Source organism: Protopterus annectens, chromosome 3.part1 (genome assembly GCF_019279795.1).
Source record: "Protopterus annectens isolate FY-2018-M chromosome 3.part1, PAN1.0, whole genome shotgun sequence".
NCBI lineage: Eukaryota > Metazoa > Chordata > Ceratodontiformes > Protopteridae > Protopterus > Protopterus annectens.
In genome coordinates this window covers 1,856,291,002-1,856,318,316 of record NC_056732.1, presented here as the reverse complement: position 1 = coordinate 1,856,318,316, position 27,315 = coordinate 1,856,291,002, and the positions used below count along the sequence as shown (strand labels likewise).

At 42.1% G+C, this 27,315-nt stretch overlaps 1 protein-coding gene across 1 annotated transcript in view; it reads left to right on the top strand.

Annotated features, from left to right (window-relative positions):
- LOC122798767 (zinc finger protein 883-like) overlaps positions 1-27,315 on the top strand; it is a 205,655-nt gene that overhangs the window by 85,706 nt on the left and 92,634 nt on the right. Inside the window, exon 3 of the mRNA XM_044067878.1 lies at positions 4,654-4,764. Coding sequence (XP_043923813.1) covers positions 4,654-4,764 — 111 coding nt within the window. The remainder of the gene's footprint in view (positions 1-4,653; positions 4,765-27,315) is intronic.

The window sequence follows — 27,315 nt, the reverse complement described above, 5'->3', positions numbered from 1 at the left end:
TTTTTAAATTTAGCCATGCAACCCAGATCTCTCAGAAATCCTGGTACCCTTGAAAACCTACAGCTGGTAGCATTGCTTTTGGGAGTACTAGACCAGAGATAATAATACCCATTTGCTAGCCAGGTAGGCTGACTGGACACAAAGTCCCTTTTCAGGTAAGATCCAGGAGCAATGTCTGGTTAAGTGATTGCTCAAAATACACAGTAGGCAAATAAGGGCTGAAGGAATAAACATTATACCACAGGAGCTACAGATGACAGCCTTAACTCCCTGTACTAACTGCCAGAATCAAAAGCGTCATCTATTCCCCATTAGGGAATCAAACCCTGGTCTACCTCATAACAGGTGGGGATACTCACCACTATACTAATGAGGAAGACAAGCTGTTGTCTTGCATTTTAGATGACCATGACCAGACTCAAACCTATAATCTTCTGTGCCAGAGTCAGATGCTTTATCCATTCAGGCACATGGCTAGCCCTTGCACTGTTAGAGGATAGTCTGGGGATTAATTTAAGAAAAAAAGACTTTGTTAAGTCAGAGGATTTGCTGTGCATTAAATGTGATAGTTAGTACTTCATTTTTACTAATTGAATTAGCAGATGAGAAACTGATACTTTTAATTTTGCAGGATGTGTGATAACATGAAAGAAATTATTAAGATATGAAGTAAGATTAGTTTGTCTTTCAAGAAGAATTGATATAATCAGTTTTTCTAGGGGCAGGATTGTATGTGTGGAGGGGGTGGGTTCTTTGCTATCAGAAACAAAAATGAAGATGAGGTCATATTTTCTTTTTATAATTTTAGGTTCCTGGTAAACCAAGTTCAAAGTGGCATTTTTTACACAGAGTAAACGTATTGGGGGCTTGGATGCAGTTAAACCCAGTGTGTTCATTTTCAGTATTAGTTTTACTTTTCTTGACATTTCTTTACAGAAGAGAAAAAGGTATTAAGTACTTCAGAATGTATAACTTAGAAATAAATTCACAGTAGATCATCCACAGTTTGAGGAGGAAAATTAAAAATTTGCAAAAACAAAATGAGGTAAGAATTAGGGTGAACTATTAGACCAAAGTGTGAAAAAGCTTGTTATAGTAACATTATGGGATTTTTTTCAGGATAAAGAGTTTTAGAAGAAATAGACAAGAAGGGATATTTTGGGGAAAATTAAGTTATTAATAGCAAAAAATTGGGGATTTCTGTGGAGGCTGACAAATAAAATAGAGTCAGTTGTTTTATAAAAGTAATGGAGAAATGCTTTGTTTAGTTCCAAGGTGCAGTTGTAGCAGAGAGGCACATTAGTTATGTTTTTGAGAGGCATGTCAGCTGTGTATTTCTTTTTTAAGTTTTAACAGTTTTGTGTGTGTTAGCCCATTTTCAGCTCACCAATGAGGGCCATCTAGAGAAACATAGTGGACTCATGTTTCACTGAAAGGACTATAGGACCATCATAGTGAACTAACTGTGTTTCTGATAGCTTCTGTTAATAATATACAACATTCACCAAGAGCCTGGTAGTCACTGCACAGTTTTATGCTTGACAGCTTAGCTAACCTAAGGCCACAGTCAGAGTACAAGTTTAGATAGGCTTAAATCTTGTAGGGAGAAAAATGTAACATTCAACTATGTTACTACTAGGCTGATATGGCCTAATTTTAATGTATAATCTGACAGATGGCACCTCAGGTGTACGGCACCCCCTTAGGTTGTACTGCAGTGCTAGTCCACAACACACAAAAGGCTACCGACAAGGGAATGGACTGTCACAGTTGAAGGATACAACTAATACAATAGGAGGTATAAAAACCCAAATGCAGTGGAAATGACACTTCAAAGTAATCCAAAACAGCACACTATGTAAAATCCAAAGATTTTTTAGTAAGCACTTTTGTCCTTATAATAACTGCATCAGATAAGTAACAGCTACATGACTACAAAATTTATAGAAGGTAAAAGAAAAATATATCCCAGACAACACTGTTATTGAATGGTTTAGTGAATACCTTTATGAGAAAGGCATTGAGCACAAGAAGGTACCTCTTTTTAAACAACTTATTGAATTAGTGTTAAGAAACAGCTTTGTTTGATAATGATATTTATTTACAACAAGAGGGTGTAGCGATGGTCTGCATGTGGGGGTCTATACGCTAACATTGTAGTTTTACAATGGAAGAAGAAATATGTTTTGAGTCTATATTTGCTTCTTACTTCAAAATTTATACCCATTTTTTGCATGATTTGTTTATTTTGTAAAATGCACAAAAGCAGTCCGGACAAGCACCGTAAAGCCCAAAAAAATGTTAAAGTCCTTATTGTGAAGGCTGTTTGCAATACAAGCTGTAACACTGAAATTGAAATCCACTTGCACGTATAAAGCCACACTGAAGTCAGAAAAAACTTAAACCTTAACGCACTTTATTGTTAAAACAAGCGTTTTCGCTGTGGTTAAAACTACAGCTTCATCAGAGGCAAAAGTAAAATGCAGTGTCAGAGTCAAGTTTTTATGCAACACACCCTCGCCTTAATTAGTAATGCAATCACAATGAAGGCGTGTTAGCAGCATTTCTTGCAAAAGTAAATTCAGGAAATGAAAGCTCTGTTTAGGAGCATTCTCAAAAGTATGTAGTTTCATACTTTTAAAACAGTTGGAAACCATAAAACATTGATGCATCAGCAGTTTGTTACATTCATACATGCGTTAAGGTTTAAGTTTTTTCCGACTTCGGTGTGGCTTTATACGTGCAAGTGGATTTCAATTTCAGTGTTACAGCTTGTATTGCAAACAGCCTTCACAATAAGGACTTTAACATTTTTTTGGGCTTTACGGTGTTTATTTTGTGGTACAGACCAAAGGAAGAACTAGATGACTTTGTAGCCTATATTAACACTACTACCAATTTTTTAAAGTTCACTCACAGTATGGATACCAACAACATAGCCTTTTTAGATGTTTGGCTCTTTAAGGACATTAAAAATGTTAAGATTTTTATCAAAAATATTTAGAAAAGAGACTTACTCTAATCGTTTTCTACATTTTTCGAGTCCACATCCTCTAAAGCAAATGAAGGGTATTGTTAAAGGTGAGTATGTCCGAGCAGCCCTTATGGTTTCCACTATGAATTCTTTTTTTAGATGAGTGTGACCACCTTAAATCTATGTTTTTAAGCAGAGGTTACCCATTCGATTTTGTTGTCAGTGTTATGATAGAGGTTATTGATAAAAGGGAAGAGGTTATTTTGTGCCATTGTTATCTGACAAATAAACACAGGACTCTACTGGAGGTGATTTGGTCTGTACTTCTAACAGTATGGTCGATTTTAGGACTTTATTTACGACTACTTACAATATGGATGGTTATCAAAAACATTTTGAAAATAAATTGGGTTGTTTTAAGTAATGAAAGGAACATTAGGCTACATGTGAGTGAATCCCCTCTAGTAGTATACAAGAAGGGTAGGAATCTTAAAAACATTTTTGAAAAAAGCCCAGGATTTTCAAAGGTGATGGCATTAAGAGGAAATATGGTGCATGCAATTTTTGCAAAGTACATTTATGAATGCAATACTGCGTGTATTAACAATTATGTGCTACCTCGTGGGAGATATAATTGTGCTTCTTAAAGGGTCATTTACTGTGCTCTTTGTTGTAAATGCCAATGTTTTTACATTGGCAAAACTGATCATATATTAAAGAATAGAATTTATGAGCACTTGTATGACATTAGAACTAAAAAAAGAGACTAATGCTTTAAGTAAACATTGTATGGAAGAAAATGACCCCCTTTTTAAATTTGTAGTAATTGATAGCATCACCATGGACCGAAGGGGAGGAGCATGGCCATTGTTATTAGAAAAATGTGAACTTTACTGGCAATTGTTTTTGAATGCAGGTAACAGGCCAAGTTTAAATGACCATGGTTCCATTAGTTTTTTATTAAGATTAAAAGCACTGGGGAGGTAACGAATTAAGTATTAAACTGTCTAGAATATATTTTGAATGTAATGTTTGTTATTACCACATATTTTTAACGATTTTTATGTTTTTAATAAATTTTTTAACTTGCACAAGGTTTTTAAATGGTTAAAAATGGGTGGGGGGGGTTCTTGACATATTTATTACATTTTTCTATTACCTTCTATAAATTTTTTAGTCATGTAGCTGTTATTTATCTGATGAAGTTCTTATTATAAGGATGAAAGCACTTATCAAATAAATCTTTGGATTTTACATAGTGTGCTGTTTTTGCATTTGGGTTTTTCTACCTCTTACAGGATTAGTTGTATCCTTCAACTCTGACAGTCCGTTCCCTTGTCGGTAGCCTTTTGTATGTTGTGGGCTGGTTTTTGTCTTTTTACTGCAGTGCTAGTGTTGGAGAATTAATTTGGGTTTAGAAATGACTCTCGTGAGCCTCATGACATCAAATGTAAGCATGTAACCAGCTGAGCACTAAGTTAATGTAAGAAAGTGAAATGTAATAACCTGCTTCCAGAGGTAGCCATTGTACATCTATGGTTCCTAAGGATATTTTACTATAGTTCTGTTTATGGTTGCTATTGTCTGAAGGTTATGTATAAATAAGCCACTGTAGTCATACTGCAGATTTCTTGAAGTATACTTTTGTGACTGTAAACTTCTGCTGCCTTTATTTACAGGATATAACATCCCAGTGGCGCATCTTTGTTTACTTATTATAAACAATGAGATGAATACTGAAACAGATGCAACAGTGCAGCAAAAGCAGCTTCCCAGTAACTGTATTGGCAGTAAGTACATGATAATTATTCAATTTTCTCACTTGTATTTACATAAACACTAAGAATGTTAGGTAGGTAAAGGAATTAGGTAGGTAAAGGAATGCAATATATCCATTAGTGAGGGTTGCAACAGTTTTCCAAATACCTGAATGTATCCTATGTGATATGTTATGTTGAACTCGGACAAATAAGGACTTCACCAGAATATACTCAGTCTATCATCATGGCTGCTAGTTATTTTTTTGCATGTATTTTTATTTTGTAAATGTTTGTCTTCAAATTCTGAAAAAAATGCAGTAATAGTCATACATGTCAGCTACTGAAAGTTATGGAGGAGTGTTTGCCATAATGGAAGTTTGAAAATGTAATATAATAGCAGAATGACACAGAAGGATGGGAAGCTGAGAAACTGAGCTGCTAGGAAGAAAATTTATGTGAGCACTGAAGGCTGAGTGTTAAAAACACTGCAGAACATGATGTGGTAACAAATGCCAGGGAAGGTATTCAGCACTGCAGAACATGGTGTGGTAAAGAAGACTGGGCTGAGCAACATTGCAGAGCATTGAGTCATACTAAAGGCTGGGGGTAAGCAATACTATAGAACAAGATGTGGTACTAAATGCTGGGGATGAGCAGTACTGTAGAACATGGTGTGGTGCTTAAGGCTGGGGTGAGCAGTACTACAGAACACAGTGTGATACTGAAGGATGGCGGTGAGTAGTGCTACAGAACACGATGTGGTACTGAAGGCTGGAGGTGAGCAGTACTGCAGAACATGGTGTGGTACTGAAGGCTGGGGGTGAGCAGTACTGCAGAACATGATGTGGTACTGAAGGCTGGGGGTGAGCAGTACTACAGAACATGGTGTGGTACTAAAGGCTGGGGGTGAGCAGTACTGCAGAACATGGTGTGGTACGGAAGGCTGGAGTAAGCATTACTACAGAACATGTTGTGGTACTGAAGGCTGGGTGTGAGCACTACTGTATAACATGGTGTGGTTCTGAAGGCTGAGTATGAGCAGTACTGCAGAACATACTGTGGTACTGAAGGCTGAAGATGAGCAGTACTACAGAATATGGTGTGGTACTGAAGGCTGGGGTGAGCAGTACTACAGAACATGGTGTGGTACTGAAGGCTTGAGGTGAGCAGTACTGCATTACATGGTGTGGTACTGAAGGCTGGGGTGAGCAGTACTGCAGAACATGGTGTGGTACTGAAGGATGAGGGTGAGCAGTACAACAGAACATGGTGTGGTACTGATGGGTGGGGTGATCAGTACTACAGAACATGGTGTGGTACTGAAGGCTGGGGGTGAGCAGTACTACAGAACATGGTGTGGTACTGAAGGCTGGTGGTGAGCAGTACTACAGAACATGTTGTGGTACTGAATGCTGTGGGTAAGCAGTACTGCAGAACATGGTGTGGTACTGAAGGCTGGGGGTGAGCAGTACTACAGAACACGGTGTGGTACTGAAGGCTGGGGGTGAGCAGTACTACAGAACATGATGTGGTACTGAAGGCTGGGGTGTGCAGTACTACAGAATATGGTGTGGTACTGAAGGCAGGGATTGAGCAGTACTGCAGAACATGGTGTGGTACTGAATGCTGGGGTGAGCAGTGCTGCAGAACATGGTGTGGTACTGAAGGCTGTGGGTGAGCAGTACTGCAGAACATGGTGTGGTACTGATAGCTGTGAGTAAGCAGTACTACAGAAAATGGTGTGGTACTGAAGGCTGGAGGTGAGCAGTGCTATAGAACCTGGTATAGTACTGAAGGGTGGGGGTAAGCAGTATTGCAGAACCTGGTGTGGTACTGAAGGCTGGGGCTGAGCTGTACTGTAGAACATGGTGTGGTACTGAAGGCTGGGGGTGAGCAGTACTGCAGAACCTGGTGTGTTTCTGAAGGTTGGGGATGAGCAGTGCTACAGAACATGGTAAGGTATGGAAGGCTGGGGGTGGGCAGTACTGCAGAGCATGGTGCAGTACTGAAGGGTATGAAGTGAGCAGTACTTCAGAACATGGTGTGGTATTGAAGGCTGAAGGTGAGCAGTACTACAGAACATAATGTGGTACTGAAGGCTGTGGGTGAGCAGTGCTACAGAACATGATGTGGTACTGAATGTTGTTGGTAAGCGGTACTACAGAACATGGTGTGGTACTGAAGGCTGGGGTGAGCAGTACTACAGAACATGGTGTGGTACTGAAGGCTGGGGCTGAGCAGTACTACAGAACATGGTGTGGTACTAAAGGTTGAGGGTGAGCAGTAGTGCAGAACATGGTGTGGTACTGAAGGCTGGGTGCGAGCAGTACTGCAAAACATAGTGTGGTACTGAAGGCTGGGGTGAGCAGTACTGCAGGACATAGTGTGGTACTGAAGGCTGGGGTGTGCAGTACTACAGAATATGGTGTGGTACTGAAGGCTGGAGGTGAGCAGTACTATAGAACATGGTGTGGTACTGAAGGCTGGGTGTGAGCAGTACTGCAGAACATGGTGTGGTATTGAAGGCTGGGGGTGAGCAGTACTGCAGAACATGGTGTGGTACTGATAGCTGTGAGTAAGCAGTACTACAGAACATGGTGTGGTACTGAAGGTTATGAGGTGAGCAGTACTGCAGGACATAGTGTGGTACTGAAGGGTATGGGTGAGCAGTACTACAGAACATGATGTGTTACTGAAGGCTATAAGGTGAGCAGTACTACAGAACATGGTGTGGTACTAAATGCTGGGGGTGAACAGTACTACAGAACATGGTGTCTTACTGTAGGCTGAGGGTGAGCAGTACTGCAGGACATGGTCTGGTACTGAAGGCTGGGAGTAAGCAGTACTACAGAACATGGTGTGGTACTGAAGGCTGTGGGTGAGTCGTGCTGCAGAACATGGTGCGGTACTGAAGGCTAGGGGTGAACAGTACTACAGAACATAGTGAGATACTGAAGGCTGAGGGTGAGCAGTACTACAGAACATGGTGTGGTACTGAAAGCTGGGGTTGAGCAATACTGCAGAACATGGTGTGGTACTGAAGGCTGGGGGTAAACAATACTGCAGAACATTTGTAGTACTGATGGCTGAGCAGTACTGCAAAACATGGTGTGGTATTGAAGGCTGAGGGTGAGCAGTACTACAAAACATAGTGTAGTGCTGAAGGCTGGGGGTGAGCAGTACTGCAGAACATGGTGTGGTACTGAAGGCAGGGGTTGAGCAGTACTGCAGAACATGTTGTGGTACTGAAGGCTGGGGGTGAGCAGTACTACAGAACATGGTGTGGTACTGATAGCTGTGAGTAAGCAGTACTACAGAACATGGTGTGGTACTGAAGGGTATGAGGTGAGCAGTACTGCAGGACATAGTGTGGTACTGAAGGGTATGGGTGAGCAGTACTACAGAACATGATGTGTTACTGATGGCTATAAGGTGAGCAGTACTACAGAACATGGTGTGGTACTGAATGCTGGGGGTGAACAGTACTGCAGAACATGGTGTCTTACTTGAAGGCTGAGGGTGAGCAGTACTGCAGGACATGATGTGGTACTGAAGGCTGGGGTGTGCAGTACTACAGAACATGGTGTGGTACTGAAGGCTGGGTGTGAGCAGTACTGCAGAACATGGTGTGGTACTGAAGGCTGGGGGTGAGCAGTACTGCAGAACATTGTGTGGTACTGATAGCTGTGAGTAAGCAATACTACAGAACATGGTGTGGTACTGAAGGGTATGAGGTGAGCAGTACTGCAGGACATAGTGTGGTACTGAAGGGTATGGGTGAGCAGTACTACAGAACATGGTGTCTTACTGAAGGCTGAGGGTGAGCAGTACTGCAGGACATGGTCTGGTACTGAGGGCTGGGAGTGAGCAGTACTACAGAACATGGTGTGGTACTGAAGGCTGTGGGTGAGCCGTGCTGCAGAACATGGTGCAGTACTGAAGGCTAGGGGTGAACAGTACTATAGAACATAGTGAGGTACTGAAGGCTGAGGGTGAGCAGTACTACAGAACATGGTGTGGTAGTGAAAGCTGGGGTTGAGCAGTACTGCAGAACATGGTGTGGTACTGAAGGCTGGGGGTGAACAATACTGCAGAACATTTGTAGTACTGATGGCTGAGGCTGAGCAGTACTGCAAAACATGGTGTGGTATTGAAGGCTGAGGGTGAGCAGTACTACAAAACATAGTGTAGTGCTGAAGACTGGGGGTGAGCAGTACTGCAGAACAAGGTGTGGTACTGAAGGCAGGGGATGAGCAGTACTGCAGAACATGTTGTGGTACTGAAGGCTGGGGGTGAGCAGTACTACAGAACATGGTGTGGTACTGATAGCTGTGAGTAAGCAGTACTACAGAACATGGTGTGGTACTGAAGGGTATGAGGAGAGCAGTACTGCAGGACATAGTGTGGTACTGAAGGGTATGGGTGAGCAGCACTACAGAACATGATGCGTTACTGAAGGCTATAAGGTGAGCAGTACTACAGAACATGGTGTGGTACTGAATGCTGGGGGTGAACAGTACTGCAGAACATGGTGACTTACTGAAGGCTGAGGGTGAGCAGTACTGCAGGACATGGTGTGGTACTGAAGGCTGGAGTGTGCAGTACTACAGAACATGGCATGGTACTGAAGGCTGGGTGTGAGCAGTACTACAGAACATGGTGTGGTACTGAAGGCTGGGGGTGAGCAGTACTGCAGAACATTGTGTGGTACTGATAGCTGTGAGTAAGCAGTACTACAGAACATGGTGTGGTACTGAAGGGTATGAGGTGAGCAGTACTGCAGGACATAGTGTGGTACTGAAGGGTATGGGTGAGCAGTACTACAGAACATGATGTGTTACTGAAGGCTATAAGGTGAGCAGTACTGCAGAACATGGTATGATACTAAATGCTGGGGGTGAGCAGTTCTACAGAACATAGTGTCTTACTGAAGGCTGAGGGTGAGCAGTACTGTAGGACATGGTCTGGTACTGAAGGCTGGGAGTGAGCAGTACTACAGAACATGGTGTGGTACTGAAGGCTGTGGGTGAGCAGTGCTGCAGAACATGGTGCGGTACTGAAGGCTAGGGGTGAACAGTACTACAGAACATAGTGAGGTACTGAAGGCTGAGGGTGAGCAGTACTACAGAACATGGTGTGGTTCTGAAAGCTGGGGTTGAGCAGTACTGCAGAACATGGCGTGGTACTGAAGGCTGGGGGTGAACAATACTGCAGAACATTTGTAGTACTGATGGCTGAGGCTGAGCAGTATTACAGAACATAGTGTAGTGCTGAAGGCTGGGGGTGAGCAGTACTGCAGAACATTGTGTGGTACTGAAGGCTGGGGGTGAGCAGTACTGCAGAACATGTTGTGGTACTGAAGGCTGGGGGTGAGCAGTACTACAGAACATCGTGTGCTAGTGAAGGGTGAGATGAGCAGTAATAGATTCTTAGGTGTCTACTTGGCTAATGGCCTTGGAGCCTTTACAAGCCTAGCCCATAGGATTACCCTGGCATCATGCCCTCCAACATTAGTTCCCAGTGGCTCTGTCGAGCAGAGCCACTGGAGTGATCCCCAGGGTGAATTTTCTTTTTCCCATCCACTCATCAAGATTTCTCTTGAAGAGGTCCAGTGAGGTGCTCTGTTTGACATGTATGGGAAGTCTGTTCCATAGCATGGGCAGTGTCTGGGTTATGAACCTGTTCCTCCACCATGTTCTGTCGATTGTGGTAATGCGTTTTGTGGTCTCTGGAGCATGTGGCGTGGAGCGATTGGAATTTCTTTAGATGTAACATTTGTAACAGAGCTGGATCAAACATGGCTTTGTAAGTCAAGCAGAGATCGCCTCTATGTAGGTGATATGAGACAGAGAATAGCTGGAGTTTTATGAGTCTGTCCATATAGGGCAAGTGTTTAAGGCTAGGATCCTCTTTGTGAGGTACTTTTGCGGCCTCTCCAGTTCTTGCAGATGTCTAGTGAGGTGCATGCCAAATGGGACATTGTACTCGATGATTGGCCTTGTGAGAGAAGAGTAGAGGGAGACAATGACCTCTTCTTTCTTTCTAATACCCATCTAACCTGCCAGTATACCAGAACAAACCCCAGGTTTCAGTCCCAGTGGACTCTCAGAATTAAGCAGTGGGGGTCTCCACTTCCAAATCTGGGAATAACAAGTCACCCCCCTATGTAAACAGTCTCAATGACTTCCTTTTAAAACTTCCAAGCACTTATCTTCTGACCGCCCCTTTGGGGGGAAAGATTGCTCTTCATGCAAAGAACTGGGAACTCATAACCCAGGACAAATGGGTTTTAAATATAATGTCCCAGGGATACAGATTTCATTTCCACACGTTGCCAACACCAAATGAGTAGCCAGACCTGCCCCCAAATCAGTGGGCAGAGAGGCTCAAAAACAAGTACTTTCTCTCTTAAGCATGAGGGCTATTAAACTGGTACCAGAAGAGGAAAAGGGACAAGATTTCTAAAACAGACTTTTCCTGGTACCCAGAAAAGACAAATCATGGCATCCAATCCTGGACCTGTCTACTCTAAACACCTTTCTGGAGATTCGAAAATTCAAGATGCTGACTCTTCACCAATTACCTCCTATGTTAGGCAAAGATGCCTGGTTGGCAACACTAGATTTAAAAGAAGCATACCTGCACATCCCTATCAGGGAATCTTGCAGAAGATACCTATGCTTCATAGCAGGCTACAGGCATTATCAGTTCCCTGCACTGCCCGTTGGCTTGTCTACTGCGCCCAGGGTATTCATAAAGTGCCTGGCTCTAGTTATTGCATTTTGCAGGCAAAGAAGTATTCAAATAAACCCATACCTGGACGATTGTCTAATTCAGGCAGAAAGCCAGGGCATACTTTTGAATCGTCTGGCATTCGTAAAAAGGGTTCTAACTTGTCTGGGGTACACCGTAAATGAAAAGAAATCACAACTGGTACTCTGTCAACAAATTACATTCCTGGGAGCAAGCTTGAATACAACTTCCCAGATGGCGTACCTCACACCAGAAAAGCAAATTCATTTGATAACCTATTTCTAACAAGTGGCCACAAAAGCCCTGCTATCTGCAAGACAAATACTGCAAGCCTTGGGGTTCATGGCCTCCTGCATTCTTCTAATTCCATATGCAAGACTGCATATGAGGAAACTACAGTGGTATCTAAAAAGCCTATGGAGTCAACATTCTCACAGCCTAGAAACAATGATTCCAATCATTTTTTTTTTTTTTTTTTTTTTTTTTATTTAACATTTGTTGACTTGCCTACGGCTAGAGTTCCTCTGGTGGGCAGAGGCCTGCCACCAAAACAAGGGACTACCATTCACACTACCCCCTGCCACCCAAACCCTAACAACAGATGCATCAGATTATGCACGGGGGGCTCACCTGGCAGGGAAGTGCATTCAGGGCAAATGGAACCCAAGTCAAATGCACCTACATATCAGTCAAAAAGAAATGTTAGCTGTACAGAATGCTCTGACAGCCTTCAAGGACTACATTCTTCCAGGACAACTAATGGTAGGTTATGTGGTGCATAAACAAGCAGGGGGGTACACATTCCTACCCCCTCTGCAGACTAGCCATGGCATTGTGGAACACAGCCTTGAGCTACCAAGTGCACCTCAATTCCTGCCAGGAAAATTAAATACACTGGCAGTCTGACTAAGCAGAAACCTCATGGACCCACACGAGTGGAAACTGGAACCAAGGATTTTCAACATGTTGACAAGCGAATGGGGAAGCCCAGACATAGACCTGTTTGTCTCCCCCCAGAACTACCAATTGGACAAGTTTTGCACAAGGACTCCGCACAAACAAGCCTGGAAAGTGGATGCTCTGTCCTTCAGCTGGAAAAAACTGTCAGTTTATGCCTTCCCCCCACTGCCTCTGCTCTCCAAAGTTCTACTAAAAGTCAAACAGGACAAACCAAGGATGATTTTGATTGCTCCAGACTGGCCGCGCCAACACTGGTACCCCCTCCTGCGCAGTGTGTCGCAGTTATCTCCATGGCACCTGCCTCAGACCGCTTCCCTGCTGTCTCAGCAGGGGAACCAGATTCTGCACCCTCAGCTTCCAACATTGAACCTTGCAGCCTGGCTAATTACTTAAACTCACCCTTATCATCCCTCAGCAAACCTGTGATGGATGTCATCTTAGAGGCAAGGAGGCCTAGTACTAGAAAATCTTATGCTGAAAAATGGAAAAGATTCTGTGCCTGGAACCAGTCTCAAGGGATGAGCACAGCAGTGCCCAATTTACCTCAGATTTTGCAATACTTAACTGAGATGCTTCACAAGTTTCTGTCTTTTTCCTTCATTAAAATCCACGGCTCAGCCATTTCAGCTCATTATAACACAGAACCTCCCCTCTTCTCGCATCCTCTGCTCAAGCATTACTTCAGAGGGGCCAAATATTTGAGACCACCAAGGAGAGCTCCAACCCCTGCCTGGGACCTTAACTTTGTATTGGAGAAACTCACTCTACCTCCTTTCGAGCCAGCTGCTATTGCAGACTTAAAATTTCTTTCTTGGAAAATGGCTTTCCTTTTAGCAATCACTTCAGCTAGAAGGATATTTGAATTACAGGCCCTTATGGCAGTGGAGCCTTTCATCATCTTACATGCGGACAGGGTGTCACTCAGGACCAATCCATCCTTCATGCCCAAGGTGGTATCCAGTGTTGCTCTTAATCAGTCCATTCATTTGCCAACCTTCTTTCCAAATCCACAGAACAAAGGGGAATGGATTCTACATTCCTTGGATGTGCACAGGCAACTTAGATTCTACTTGGACAACACTAAACCTCGAAGAAAATCTGAACAACTGCTGGTAGCATTTGCTGCAGAGGCAGAGGGCAAGGCTATTTCAAAACAAACCATTTCTAAATGGATAAGCCATTGCATTAATTTCTGCTATAAGCGCCATGGAAAACCTATCCCCCCAGGGGATCAGATCTCACTCCATCAGGGCTGCATCTATTTCTGCAGCCTTTCTCAGAGGTGTTCCTACCAGGGACATCCTAGAAGCTGCTACCTGGAGTTCTGTACATACATTCACCAAGCACTATCATTTGCCAATTTTCTCTAAATCCAGAGCTGGCTTTGCCACTGCTGTCTTGCAGGGCCTTATAGCTGGCCCTAATGCTATATAAACTCCTCCTCCCAACCATAGATTTGGGAATCTACCCAAATATAATGACTGCAACAGTGAAACACAAAGAACATAGTACAGTTGTGTACACTTAACATAAATGTAGATGTTCAAGTGTATTCATAGTTGCAGTCCTGGTTACCCTCCCACCGGCCCCCTAACTTCTTCTGGCTATACCTCTACTTTCCTTTACTATGCTTAAAAGCCTTTTTGGTGTATTTGCTTTTTGTTGGAGGTATACATTTGTGTTTTTATGTTTATTTGCTCCCCATTAGGGGGGCACCTGACATCTGGGGCAAGAAAAACTGATGTAATGGCGTTGGCTACATGTTTTATGCCCCTGGCGACCTGACTTCATGGGAGAAGGGACAGAAACCAACGTAGGATCCAAGACTTTGTTAATCAGGCCGACTGAGGGCAACCTGCAAGCAGATTACCCAAATGTAATGACTGCAACAGTGAATACACTCGAACATGTACATTTATGGTAAGTGTTCACAACTGTACTTTTCATAACGTCTAATTTCTTAGATTTTATAATTTTTCATATAAAGCTTATAGTTTTGTAACTTTCAATAACCAGATAGTTGATATGATTAGAAAGACTCAGAGCTGGTTCTGCCCATATGCCCAGGTTCTTAAATAAATCCATTGATCTGATGTGATCATTTTCATTCATTCCTCAACTGATAAGTCTCAGATCCAACTCGGCTTCTTTCACTAGACTCATGGATACAGGTCTCCAACTCCTCCCTTTACCCACAGTTCCCCACAAACTTGGTATACCCAGATCATGTGTGCCACCACATCATTTGGATGTGAATTTTCTGCTCTTGAGCTAAGGGTGTTAAATAGGTTTCTGTCTGTCTCCTCATTCGTGAGTTTTTATTTTTAATATCTTTTTCCCTTCCTTCCTTTGCTGTTACTTAAGTAGTGGACTCTGGATAAAGTTTCATTTCTCTAACTTTTTCTTCTAATTAGGCCTCTCTACCCTTGTGATGGTGTTTTTCTAAATACCACCCTTTCTTTCTCTTTCCTTTTCTGTTAATAGGTGCACATACACCCCTGGAGTTGATCAGTTCCTCATCCCACTTATAACCAGCAAACACTGATGTCTTTTTGGTGACATTGGTCAACATGATTGAATTACCTAGAGTCATATTTTACACCATGGCTAGCCCTGCCATAGTGCATAGTTTGTGATCCCTGTTTTCCTATCATGAGGATATTGTGCACAACAGTAGATGCCCAAAGAGGTTGGTTTATACAACTCTTCCTTTTATAGGGCACCATGTAGAGTTTGTGCTACTGCTGTCCACAACTCCATTCTTTGCTGAGAAATAGCTGAAAACACTCAATATGTTTTTTTTGGAGATGAGAAGAACCCCACAGACACACAGAGAGAACATGCAAACCTCAAAGAGGCATTGACCTGAGATCAGGATCAAACCTTACACTTTGTCCTTGTGAGGTGATGATCTTAACCATTATGCTAACTAGTGTCTTGTGAGAGCATGGTAAGATGATGTATTTAGGTCCGTGGATTAAAACAGGCTTCTGTCAGAGCAGCTCATGATCTGTAGAAAAAGACTAAACAAAAGGTAACACAAAATGTGAGAAACTGCTAGATCCTGCTTAAGGCTATCGATAGTGAGATACAAGCAGTGAAAATGTTTTTATATACAGGTCAGAAATATTTTTATCAACCAGAGGAGAACCTGTGGATAATATTTAATAAAACGTTGAAGGCATTTATCTGGGAGGGAAAAGGGGCAAAAGTTAAAAGGGATAAGCTGATCCTTCCAATAGATCAAGGTGGCTTAGAATTACCTGATCTGAAGGGGTATTTTAAAGCTACACAGTTAAGACTCATCTACGTAACAAAAGCAGAAAGTTATAATTCAAAATGGAAAGGGATGAAGCAATGTGAAAGTTCAAGAAATAAAGAGAGGGTGGGATTTTGGACACAGCTCCTTAAGGAGACTAATAACAGCCATACAGAATATTATATTCATAAACCAGAAATTATTCTAAGAAGTAAGCCAACATGAGACTGGTGAAAGGAGTATTTGCCATTAGGCAATAACTGCAAGTAGGGGTACAAAAATAGGCAAGAGGGTTGTGGTATTTACCGGAGAAACCTGGCAGGGGACCAAATTATTGGGAGCAAATAACTAGAGAGGGAAATGTACTAAAATAGGATGCGGCCAAGAAGGCGCTATCAGAATATAGGTAAAGAGAAAGGGATAGGGGAATCTTAAATGAAAGACCTGCTCTGTTGGAATGTTTAGTCAAACCTAGGACAGAAACTGCAGTTAAAAAAGGGCTAATTAATTGGCATACAAAATATTGCATGATAACTTAAAGAATCAGATATGGTTAGAAAAGATTTGGAAAAGCGAATAGAAAAATAATTTACGAAAGAACAGTGTGAGGACGTATGTATGGTTCCCAAGTAGGCAACAAAATCTAGAGGGTTTAGGATCTTTGCATGAAGTATTTTGCATTGGTATTTTTATACACCAAGCAGACTTCAAAGAATTTTTCCTCAGGTACACAGCAAATATTGGAGGTGTGATGGCGAGGAAAGAGGTAAGTAGGAATATGTGTTTTAGGAGTGTATTGAGTTGGCATATTTTACAAATTCCCTGCAGAATACTCTATCAGAAATATTGGGTAAGTGAATGTAACTAAGGACATTCTTTTTTGAGCTGGGACACAAGATGTGAATTGCTTAGACTTAGTAATATCTTATTAAGTTTAATTTTGTTGGCTGTCAAAAAAAAATACTAGAAAATGGAAATTAAGTCTAAAGCAACTGTATTTGAAGTATTGAATATTATAAAAGAGATAAACGAATTGGAAGAGGGATCTTTAGAAAAAGGAAGGAGCAAATTGCATAGAAATAAATGGAAATCACAGGAACAATACACGCATAATGATGTTCAGGTGGAGGAGGAGTGAGGTTTAAAGAAAGGCAGAAATTCAGCAATTTATGTAATGTTTGACTCTTGATAATTGCAAAGAAGAAAGACAATATATGTGTTGTATAATGTATGAATGGAAAACATTTAATATGGTTTGATTTCTTTTCTGCTAAAGTGTGTTTGCCTGTGTCTTAAGTAATAATTTAATAAAGGTGTTTAAAAATACCTAGTTTTTTAAAGGTATTAGTCAGTGTTTTGTGTAACAACCTATCAATGGCTGAGGTTAAGTTTCTACAAATTACATCACTGAACAATTTTTCATTTACAGCTGTTATTATATTATTATAGAATATCATATTACAGGTAGTTATAGACCTAATTTCAACATATGCATGCTGATATATGATTGAACGTCCAAACTTTTCCAGTTTTAACAATAATTTATTCCAAAAGAACTTGACATTTTTTCCATACCAGTGTAACAAGAAAGCAAATTTCTCAGTCTGTATAACTTTGGATTTGTCCTATTCCAGTTTCCCTTAAAGATGGATTTAACCAGTGAACACCTTCAATCCTGAGAAATCTATCCATATTTACAACATGACACTCCTCCAAAACATAGTCGGGAATCTCTAACAACAACTGAAACATGTTTTTTTTTTCCTCAAAGCTCATGCTCAGTCCTAAACAAACTACTCAACATCAGGATAAACTATATCCCTAAATATGGACAAATACCTGTTCATACCTTATATCTCCTTACTGTAAGTTCATGTAGAAGTGTTCTCAGATCATTATTACTAATTCCATCTCCTACATGTGCTTTGCTCAGGTCTAGTTTGGATAGTACTTTTCAACATAATCTAATTTAATTTTAGTATATGAAGTTACCTGAATGTTACTAGCACAAATTACCTCTGCCTTTGTGGAACCAAATTGTATTTCATATGACTCTGAAAATATATTCAAAGTCTGTTGTGTTTGAGAATAAATTTTAAAATCCACACACAGTTTATTATTTTATCTGTCCTACCACAGGTTAAATATCACTTGATTCCCTATTATACCCAATATCTTTATACATAGCTTCTTCAAAAATTTCCTGAGCTTCTCTAATACTATGTTGGCTTGTATGTCCAGTTTATTTACTTCAGTTTTCAAAGTTTATCGGTTGACCACATTTCTATTTCTTATATTTTTTTCTCTCTCATCTTAATTATTTTGTTCTTACGGAAATATATCCTACTGTGTGCCTACATCCTGATGTGAGACTTTTTTCAATGTTTTGTATGCAAACAGTTTTCCTGTCAAAACTTACCATGTTCCTTCTGCTGTCTTTCCATTGAATGCATCATTCCATTCAGTGTTGTGTAGTAACTGTTTTCCTTCCTTATACTCTGCTATTAATCTTCTGTGTGTTGGTTTAGATTTCAGTTTGGCAGAATTATCTAGAAGCAGTTTATCCTTTGTAACCCTAGGACCACTGCATAGTAAAGACAATAAAACATGACATAAAAGTAACAGTCGTAATTAGGAACACAAACAATATCCAGTTTGTTCTATTCCCTGGCTGGTTTGTTTACAACCTGCAATATTTGTTAAAAGTGTACACTCATTGTAAATAATGCCCTTAATCTTGCAGAGTCGATATTATTCTGGCCTAGCTCTGGTAAATTCAAGTCCTCAGTACTATATTTTTTCCTGATTATTGTTTTTCTTTTTGTGTTTCATGCAAGGAATGTATGAATTCCTTTAGATCATCAACACTTGACTATGGTGGTCTATACACTCCAACAATTGTTATATGTTCCAGGGTTGTCTTTACTGTCACAGCTATACAACCTATAGTATTGGTGTTTTGAATGAACATGTAATAATCACAGGTCTCATAACAGTCTTTAATCCTTATCATAACACCTCCACCTGATTTTTTTGTTAGTATGTCTTTTAGAGGAAAAAATACATTTATATCCTGAGAGAACTGGTTTCTATTCATTGTCTTTAACTATGTTTCCAAACATAACAACATCAATCTTATGTTAATGCAGTAAAATTTTCAATAAAAAATTTTATTAATGCACCTTACATTAATAACCAGCACAGATAAATTTGATTTTGCTATCTGTGAACTGCTACATTTCTGTCCTAGCAAAAATCCTGTCTTGTTTTAGACTAATATTGTAATATATCTGTCGAAAAAGTTCTCTTTCCTTATCTTAAGAAGTGGACTTAATCCTGTCTAAATACATGTGTACCCAAAAAATTCAGTTGGATGTTCTTTACATTTACACTTTTTAAAACAGGCCATTTTTATAGGAATTTACCACAAAAATATTTTCATTCACAGTGATTTGACTCTTCTTTCTATATGTGATTTGTGAAAATGTCTTAACATTTGTAGAAGCTATGTTATCTGAGAGGGTTGTAAGCTCCCTAATAAGTCAGCAAGTCCTTAAAGATGAGATCATTTGATTCGTCTTGAATAAAAACAGTGGCATACTTCCATAGCGTTATCATCCTAAGGTCCTATTCACATCCTGTATTGTTGCTCCTGGGAGACATAACACTATTCCATGTTCATTGTCCTCTCTACGGACGGGAGTTCCTTTTATAATTGGATCCCTACTATATTCTGTGAGACTTGATCTGAAGACTCCCCATCTCCAAGTCTGTAATGTCTGCTCTTTCTGTTGTTATAATACTTTTTATCACAATTCGTCTTCATAATCTCTCTGTTTTCATTGTTTACGTCATTTGCAAGCATGCGGTTCTCATTTAGCTCTCCATGCACTTCCACAGTCTCAGCCTTCATCAGATCCTACATTACTGAAGTCTCCTCCATTTCATCAAATACTCCATTACTGCCAGTGCTCCTCCCCCAAGAGAATGTACAACACAAGTTTATATTTATGGCATTAGCATTAGTACATGAAAATCCTCAGGCTGGTGATTTATATAATAAAACAGGTTTTGGAGAGCCGGTGGATTGCTGATTTGCAGGCTGATTGGCTCCCTGGATTGAATGGGATGATTACATTAAAGCCACTGTTGAAAGGGAGGAGACTTACTAGATAAAATTTTAAATTTAAATTGGCTGCTTTTTGCTTTAAAGGGGAGGAGCAATGGCAGTAATGCAGTATTTGATAAAAGGGAGGAGACTTCCTAGATTAATTTTAATTAGCTACTCTTGGATTTAAAGGGGAGAAGCCTGGCAGTAATGCAGGATATGATGAAGACTTTATGAGCTGAAACCACTTAGCCCTATTTCTATGCCTCTGTTATTTTTATGCCATTTTATTTTTGTATTAGTCAATAAATGTTTCGCTGTGGTGGCCTAACTCTGCTTGTTTTCTAAATAGTTTCTAAAGTATGTCAATCTTCATTAAATCTTGAAAGAGGAGACGAGACTTGGAAAAAAAAATAGGGTAGATGATATGTCCTATGTTGAAGCAGGAGCATTTTTCTTGGGTGAAGAAGTAATTTTTGAGTTGTATTCTGAATTTGAAATGTGTTAATCTCCATTATATCAGTAAAGAGAGCTTACCAAAGAGCAGGTGCCCAAGAGGAGAAAGCACATGCAGTGCTGTGGCATTTGGTTTTAAGGTCAATGAGAGTTGGTGTGGCAGGTGAGGTGGTTCTAAGGTCAATGAGAGTTGGTGCGGTGGGTGAGGTGGTTCTAGTGCTAATGAGAGTTGGTGTGGTGGGTGAGGTGGTTCTAGGCGTAGTGAGAGTTGGTGTGGCTGGTGAGGTGGTTCTAGGGGTCAATGAGAGTTGGTGTGGTGGGTGAGGTGGTTATAGTGCTAATGAGAGTTGGTGTGGTGGGTGAGGTGGTTCTAGGGGTAATGAGAGTTGGTGTGGCTGGTGAGTTGGTTCTAGATGTAATGAGAGTTGGTGTGGCTGGTTTGTTGGTTCTAGACATAATGAGAGTTGGTGTGGCTGGTATGTTGGTTCTAGAGGAAATGGGAGTTGGTGTGGCTGGTGAGTTGGTTCTAGGGGTAATGAGAGTTGGTGTGGCTGGTGAGTTGGTTCTAGACATAATGAGAGTTGGTGTGGCTGGTATGTTGGTTCTAGAGGAAATGGGAGTTGGTGTGGCTGGTGAGTTGATTCTAGGGGTAATGAGAGTTGGTGTGGCTGGTGAGTTGGTTCTAGACATAATGAGAGTTGGTGTGGCTGGTATGTTGGTTCTAGAGGAAATGGGAGTTGGTGTGGCTGGTGAGTTGGTTCTAGACATAATGAGAGTTGGTGTGGCTGGTATGTTGGTTCTAGGGCTAATGAGAGTTGGTGTGGCTAGTGAGTTGGTTCTAGGGTAATGAGAGTTGGTGTGACTGGTGAGGTGGTTCTAGGGGTAATGAGAGTTGGTGTGGCTGGTGAGTTAGTCCTATGGATAATGAGAGTTGGTGTGGCTGGTGAGTTGATTCTAGGGGTAATGAGAGTTGTTGTGGCTGGTGAGGTGGTTCTAGGGCTAATGAGAGTTGGTGTGGCTACTGAGTTGGTTCTAGGGTAATGAGAGTTGGTGTGACTGGTGAGGTGGTTCTAGGGGTAATGAGAGTTGGTGTGGCTGGTGAGTTAGTCCTATGGATAATGAGAGTTGGTGTGGCTGGTGAGTTGATTCTAGGGGTAATGAGAGTTGTTGTGGCTGCTGAGATGGTTCTAGGGATAATGAGAGTTGGTGTGGTTGGTGAGGTGGTTCTAATGGTATTGGGAGTTGGTGTGGCTTGTGAATAGTATCTCTGGTTATACAAGGATTTTTTCATGACGTTTAGCAACAAGAGGAGTAAATGTGTGGAGTTAGAGTAGTTTGTTGAGTTAGGATCCTGAAAGTAGGGTAGCTATTTGTTTTATGGGTAGCCATTTGGATTTTTATAGGGTGATACTATGATGTTCACAGAAAGGCAAGTTTATAAGGCATCAGCAGACACTGTTAGAGATAGTCTGCAGTGTGTGGTAAGGTTTTCCTTGGAGGCAGAAGCAAAACTTGGGAGACCATATTTAAGCTGGGACAGGAGAACTGCAATGGCTGCTCTGGCTGGTTGGGGTAGAAAAGAGGAGGGCTCTCACCTTTTGGAAATGGAAGTTTAGTGACTGATCAAGCCATAATCCTGGGTATTTAAAGGTGGAGTCTGTCCCTTTGGAATGGTTGTGTAAGTCAAGGATAGCTAGTTCAGGCACTTGGTGAATTTTCTGTGGAGTTTCAAAAAGCATAGTTTTGGTCTGACTGCAGTTGGCATTGAGTGTTAATGTGAGAGTAACCTGATTAGTAAATGGCCATATCATCAGCAAGGAGGATAAGTGAGAGATAGAAGGGTCACAAGGAAATCTGTTAATGAATATGGAAAAGAGGAAGGAACAAGAGTGGATCCTTCTGGTACACCTTTGGTAACAGGTGTAGATTCTGATTGGTTCATAGGTTGGTACTAGGCTATCAGCCCTAGGGCCTATACAAGCCTAGCCATAACAATTCCCTGGCTATTTCTTCCCACACTATTTACTTCCCTGGACCCCTGTCTAGCAGGGCGACTGACGTGATCCCCAGGGTGAATTTCCTTTCTCCCATCCAATCGTCAAGGTTCCTTTTGAAGAGGACCAAAGAGGCACTCTGCTTGACATGTATGGGCAATCTATTCCAGAGTTTGGGGAGTCTATGGGTCAGGAACCTATCCCTCCAGCATGTTTTGTTTTTGTGATGACAAGGTTTAGATCCCTGGAGTGTGTGGCTCTGAGGGATTGGGATTTATTTAAGTGTAGCATGTCCAACAGCTCTGGGTTTGACATGGCCTTGTATGTTAAGCAGAGATCGCCACTGAGTAGATGATATGCAACAGAGTATAGCTGGAGTTTTTTAAGGCGGTCAGCTTAGGGCATCTGCTTTAGGCCTGTGATTTTTTTAGTGAGGTATTTCTGCGGCCTTTCCAGTTGTTGCAGATGTCTTGAGAGGTGCATACCAAACAGGGCATTGTATTCTATAATGGGTCTAATGAGGGATGAGTACAGTGGGACAATGACCTCCTTTTTTCTGGATGAAAAGCCCTTAGTGATGAGGTGTGCCCCATAGAAGGATTTCCTGACTGTTGTGGCAATGTGGTTATCGAAGGTGAGACCACTGTCCACCTGTGTCCCTAAGTCTCTAATCACACTTTCGGTGTTTAGTGTACTGCCACCTATATGGTAATTCTCGGATACACTTTTTTTCCCAAAGGGGATAACTATATATTTCTTGGCATTGAGCTTGAGCCCATGGCTCTGGCACCAAGCATCTGTTTCTGTAAGGCCCTTTTGTAGAGTATCCACATAATTTGGGGATTCAATAATGGCTCCCAGTTTGCAGTCATCTGCAAACTTTGTTATCCAGAGTCCCTTAGTGTTGGTCTGTACTTCAGAGAAGTAGATGCCAAACAAGAGCAGTCCCAGGACTAAACCCTGCGGTACACCACTTGTCACTTGTCTGGAGCTGGATTTGGAGCCGGCTACCTTTACAGTGTGGGTTCTATCAGTAAGCCAGTTAGCAACCCATTGGGTGACGTAAGGATTAATGCCCAGCTTAGTAAGTTTATCTATGATTCCAGAGTGGGGGATGGTGTCAAAGGCCTTGGCAAGTTCTAGATAGGCTGTGTGGACCACCTTACCCTTGTCCATGGCTCTGGAGACTGATTCGAAGAATTCAGTCAGGTTCAGGAGACAAGATCGGCCCTTCACGAACCCAAACTGGGTGGGGTCCAGTGTTTGAAGGTTGCCAATGTCTTTGTTTATAAGTTCCATGATAATACGCTCCATGGCCTTGCAGATAAGGCTTGTCAGGGAGGATCCTATTTTAACTCTGAAGTGTCTCTCAGTGAGGAAGTTTTCAAACTAGAAGTGGCATCTGGACTGATTCCAATTTGAGTTGGCTTGTTTTGGAGAAGATAGTGGATGGTAGAGTCAAATGTCTTTTCAGGTTGGTAAATAGGGTGCCTGTAAGGAGGCCACTATCAGAATTTTGCAGCATGTCATCAGTTAGGGACCAAAGTGCTGTCATAGTACTTTGTCCAGGCCAGAATCCATGTTGTTTAGAGGTGAGCAGGTGGTACTGCTAGATATAGAGGGAGATTTGGATGTAGAGCAGGATGTACTGCTGGCTATAGAGGGAGATTCGGATGTACAGCAGGATGTACTGCTGGATATAGAGGGAGAGTTGGGTGTAGGGCAGGTGGTACTGCTGTATACAGAAGCAGATCTGGGTGCAGAGCAGGTGGTACTGTTGGATATAGAGGGAGAGTTGGGTGTAGAGCAGGTGGTACTGCTGGATATAGAGGGAGAGTTGGGTGTAGAGCAGGTGGCACTGCTGGATATAGAGGGAGAGTTGGGTGTAGAGCAGGTGGCACTGCTGGATATAGAGGGAGAGTTGGGTGTAGAGCAGGTGGTACTGCTGGATACAGAGGGAGAGTTGGGTGTAGTAGCAGATGGTACTGCTGGATATAGAGGGAGAGTTGGGTGTACAGCAAGTCGTACTGCTGGATATACAGAGAGAGCTGGGTGTAGAGCAGATGGCACTGCTGGATGTAGATGGTGAGTTGGGTGTAGAGCAGGTGGTACTGCTGGCTAAAGAGGGAGAGTTGGGTGTAGAGCAGATGGTACTTCTGGATATAGAGGGAGAGTTGGGTGTCGAGCAGGTGGTACTGTTGGATATAGAGGGAGAGCTTGGTGTAGAGCAGGTGGTACTGCTGGATATAGAGGGAGAGTTGGGTGTACAGCAGGATGTACTGCTGGATATAGAGGGAGAGTTGGGTGTAGGGCAGGTGGTCCTGCTGGATATAGAAGCAGATCTGGGTGCAGAGCAGGTGGTACTGCTGGATATAGAGGGAGAGTTCAGTGTAGAGCAGGTGGTACTGCTGGATATAGAGGGAGAGTTGGGTGTACAGCAGGATGTACTGCTGGATATAGAGGGAGAGTTGGGTGTACAACAGGATGTACTGCTGGATATAGAGGGAGAGTTGGGTGTAGGGCAGGTGGTACTGCTGGATATAGAAGCAGATCTGGGTGCAGAGCAGGTGGTACTGCTGGATATAGAGGGAGAGTTCAGTGTAGAGCAGGTGGTACTGTTGGATATAGAGGGAGAGCTGGGTGTAGAGCAGGTGGTACTGCTTGATATAGAGGGAGAGTTGAGTGTAGAGCAGGTGGTACTGCTGTATATAGAGGGAGAGATGGGTGTAGAGCAGGTGGTACTGCTGAATACAGAGGGAGAGTTGGGTTTAGAGCAGATGGTACTGCTGGATATAGAGGGAGAGTTGGGTGTACAGCAGGTCGTACTGCTGGATATACAGAGAGCTGGGTGTAGAGCAGATGGCACTGCTGGATGTAAAGGGTGAGTTGGGTGCAGAGCAGATGGTACTGCGGGATATAGAGGGAGAGTTGGGTGTGGAGCAGGTGGTACTGCTGGATATAGAGGGAGAGTTGTGTGTAGAGCAGGTGGTACTGCTGGATATAGAGGGAGAACTGGGTGTAGAGCAGGTGGCACTGCTGGATATAGGGTGAGAGATGAGTGTAGAGCAGGTGGTACTGCTGGGTATAGAGGGAGAGTTGGGTGTAGAGCAAGTGGTACTGCTGGATATAGAGGGAGAGTTGGGTGTAGAGCAGGTGACACTGCTGGATACAGGGGGAGAGCTGGGTGTAGAGCAGGTGGGTACTGCTGGATATAGAGGGAGAGTTGGGTGTAGAGCAGGTGGTACTGCTGGATATAGAGGGAGAGTTGGGTGTAGAGTAGGTGGGTACTGCTGGATGTAGAGGGAGATTTGGGTGTAGAACAAGAGGCACTGGGTATATAGAGAGAGAAAGAGTTTTGTTTACAATATATTTTCAAACGCTTTCCCACAATTGGTAAAATGGATATTGGATGGATGTGAGAGGTATCTTTTGGGCTGGATTGCTTAGAGCAGTTTCCAAATCTGTGACATGATGTTTTATGTGAGAATATATTATATATGTGGCTGTGAGGGAGACATAGATGATCTCTGCAGTGATATACAAACCAGGGCTTTATGCTGTCAGATCCAGGAGGGGTGTCAGTGGAAATATTTTCAAGTAGAACAGAGACTTCTTTGGGACGTATGCATTTGAAGTAGAACAGTGGTGGTTGGGTAGGCAATAAATTATCTGTGGAAGAGGTGAAGTTTATTGGTGGGAGATGGCTTAGTCCTTTAAGAAAATCTTCTGCATTACTTTTTATTGTACCACATTGAATGGCATTGTTAGACAGGGAATCATGAGGAAGTCTTATGTAAGAAAGTTAACCTTTTCCAAATGTGTTTCGGGAAGTGCAAGAGGGGTTCATAGGTTCATAGATTAGGACTAAGCTAACTGCCCTTGCAAGCCATTTTAAGCCTAGCCAATTATCCCTTGTGAGACTCAAACCCTGCACCTTATGTTTGTAAGGCAAACACCTTAACCATTAGGCCACCCTCCCAACCCAAATGTGTTTATTAGTTTGGAGATTTCTTTTTTGTCTCCTGATTGAATTTTTTTTTTTGGCTAGGTTACGTAAGGCTATAAAAGAGATGTGGCTGTCAGTTATAGAAGTTTGTTTCCATTTTTGCTATGCTTCCCTTAGAGTTAAAGATGTTTGAGTTCAGCAGATAACCAGAATATATGTGTGTGTGAATGAGAGGGAGGATAGAGGAATGGTGAGGATGCAGGGAGTAGAGGTGGCGAAGGTGAATGAGTTTAAGTACTTGGGATCAACAGTTCAGAGTAATGGTGAGTGTGGAAGAGAGGTGAAGAAGAGAGTGTAGGCAGGATGGATTGGGTGGAGAAGAGTGTCGGGAGTGATTTGTGACAGACGAGTACCAGTAAGAGTGAAAGGGAAGGTCTACAAGAGGGTAGTGAGACCAGCTATGTTATATGGGTTGGAGACAGTGGCATTGACAAAAAGGCAGGAGTCAGAGCTTGACATGGCAGAGTTGAAGATGTTAAGATTTGCACTGGGTGTGATGAGGATGGACAGGATTAGGAATAAGTATATTAGAGGGTCAGCCCAGGTTGGAAGGTTTGGAGACAAAGCCAGAGAGGCAAGATTACGTTGGTTTGGACATGTGCTGAGGAGGGATGCAGAGTATATTGGGAAAAAGATACTAAGGATGAAGCTGCCAGGTAACAGGAAAAGAGGAAGGCCTAAGATAAGGTTTATGGATGTGGTAAGAGAGGACATGCAGGTGGTTGGTGTGACAGAGCCAGATGCAGAGGACAGGAAGAAATGGAAACAGATGATCCGCTGTGGCGACCCCTAACAGGAGCAGCTGAAAGAGAAGAAGAAGAAGAAGATAACCATTAGTTTTGGTGGGTTTAAAAAGTGTATAGATAAGGGGGGAGATTTTGTCTTGCAGCTGGAGTAGAAGGTTGGTTAGACTTACAGCTGTTGTGTTTTGGTCATTTAAGGAAAGTATATAGATCAGGTTGTGGTCTGTGAGAAAGATTCTGAGTTTGTCAATATTAGTGCTACTCTGGTTTCTGAAGGCTTTATGTACGTAGCTGTAAAAGAT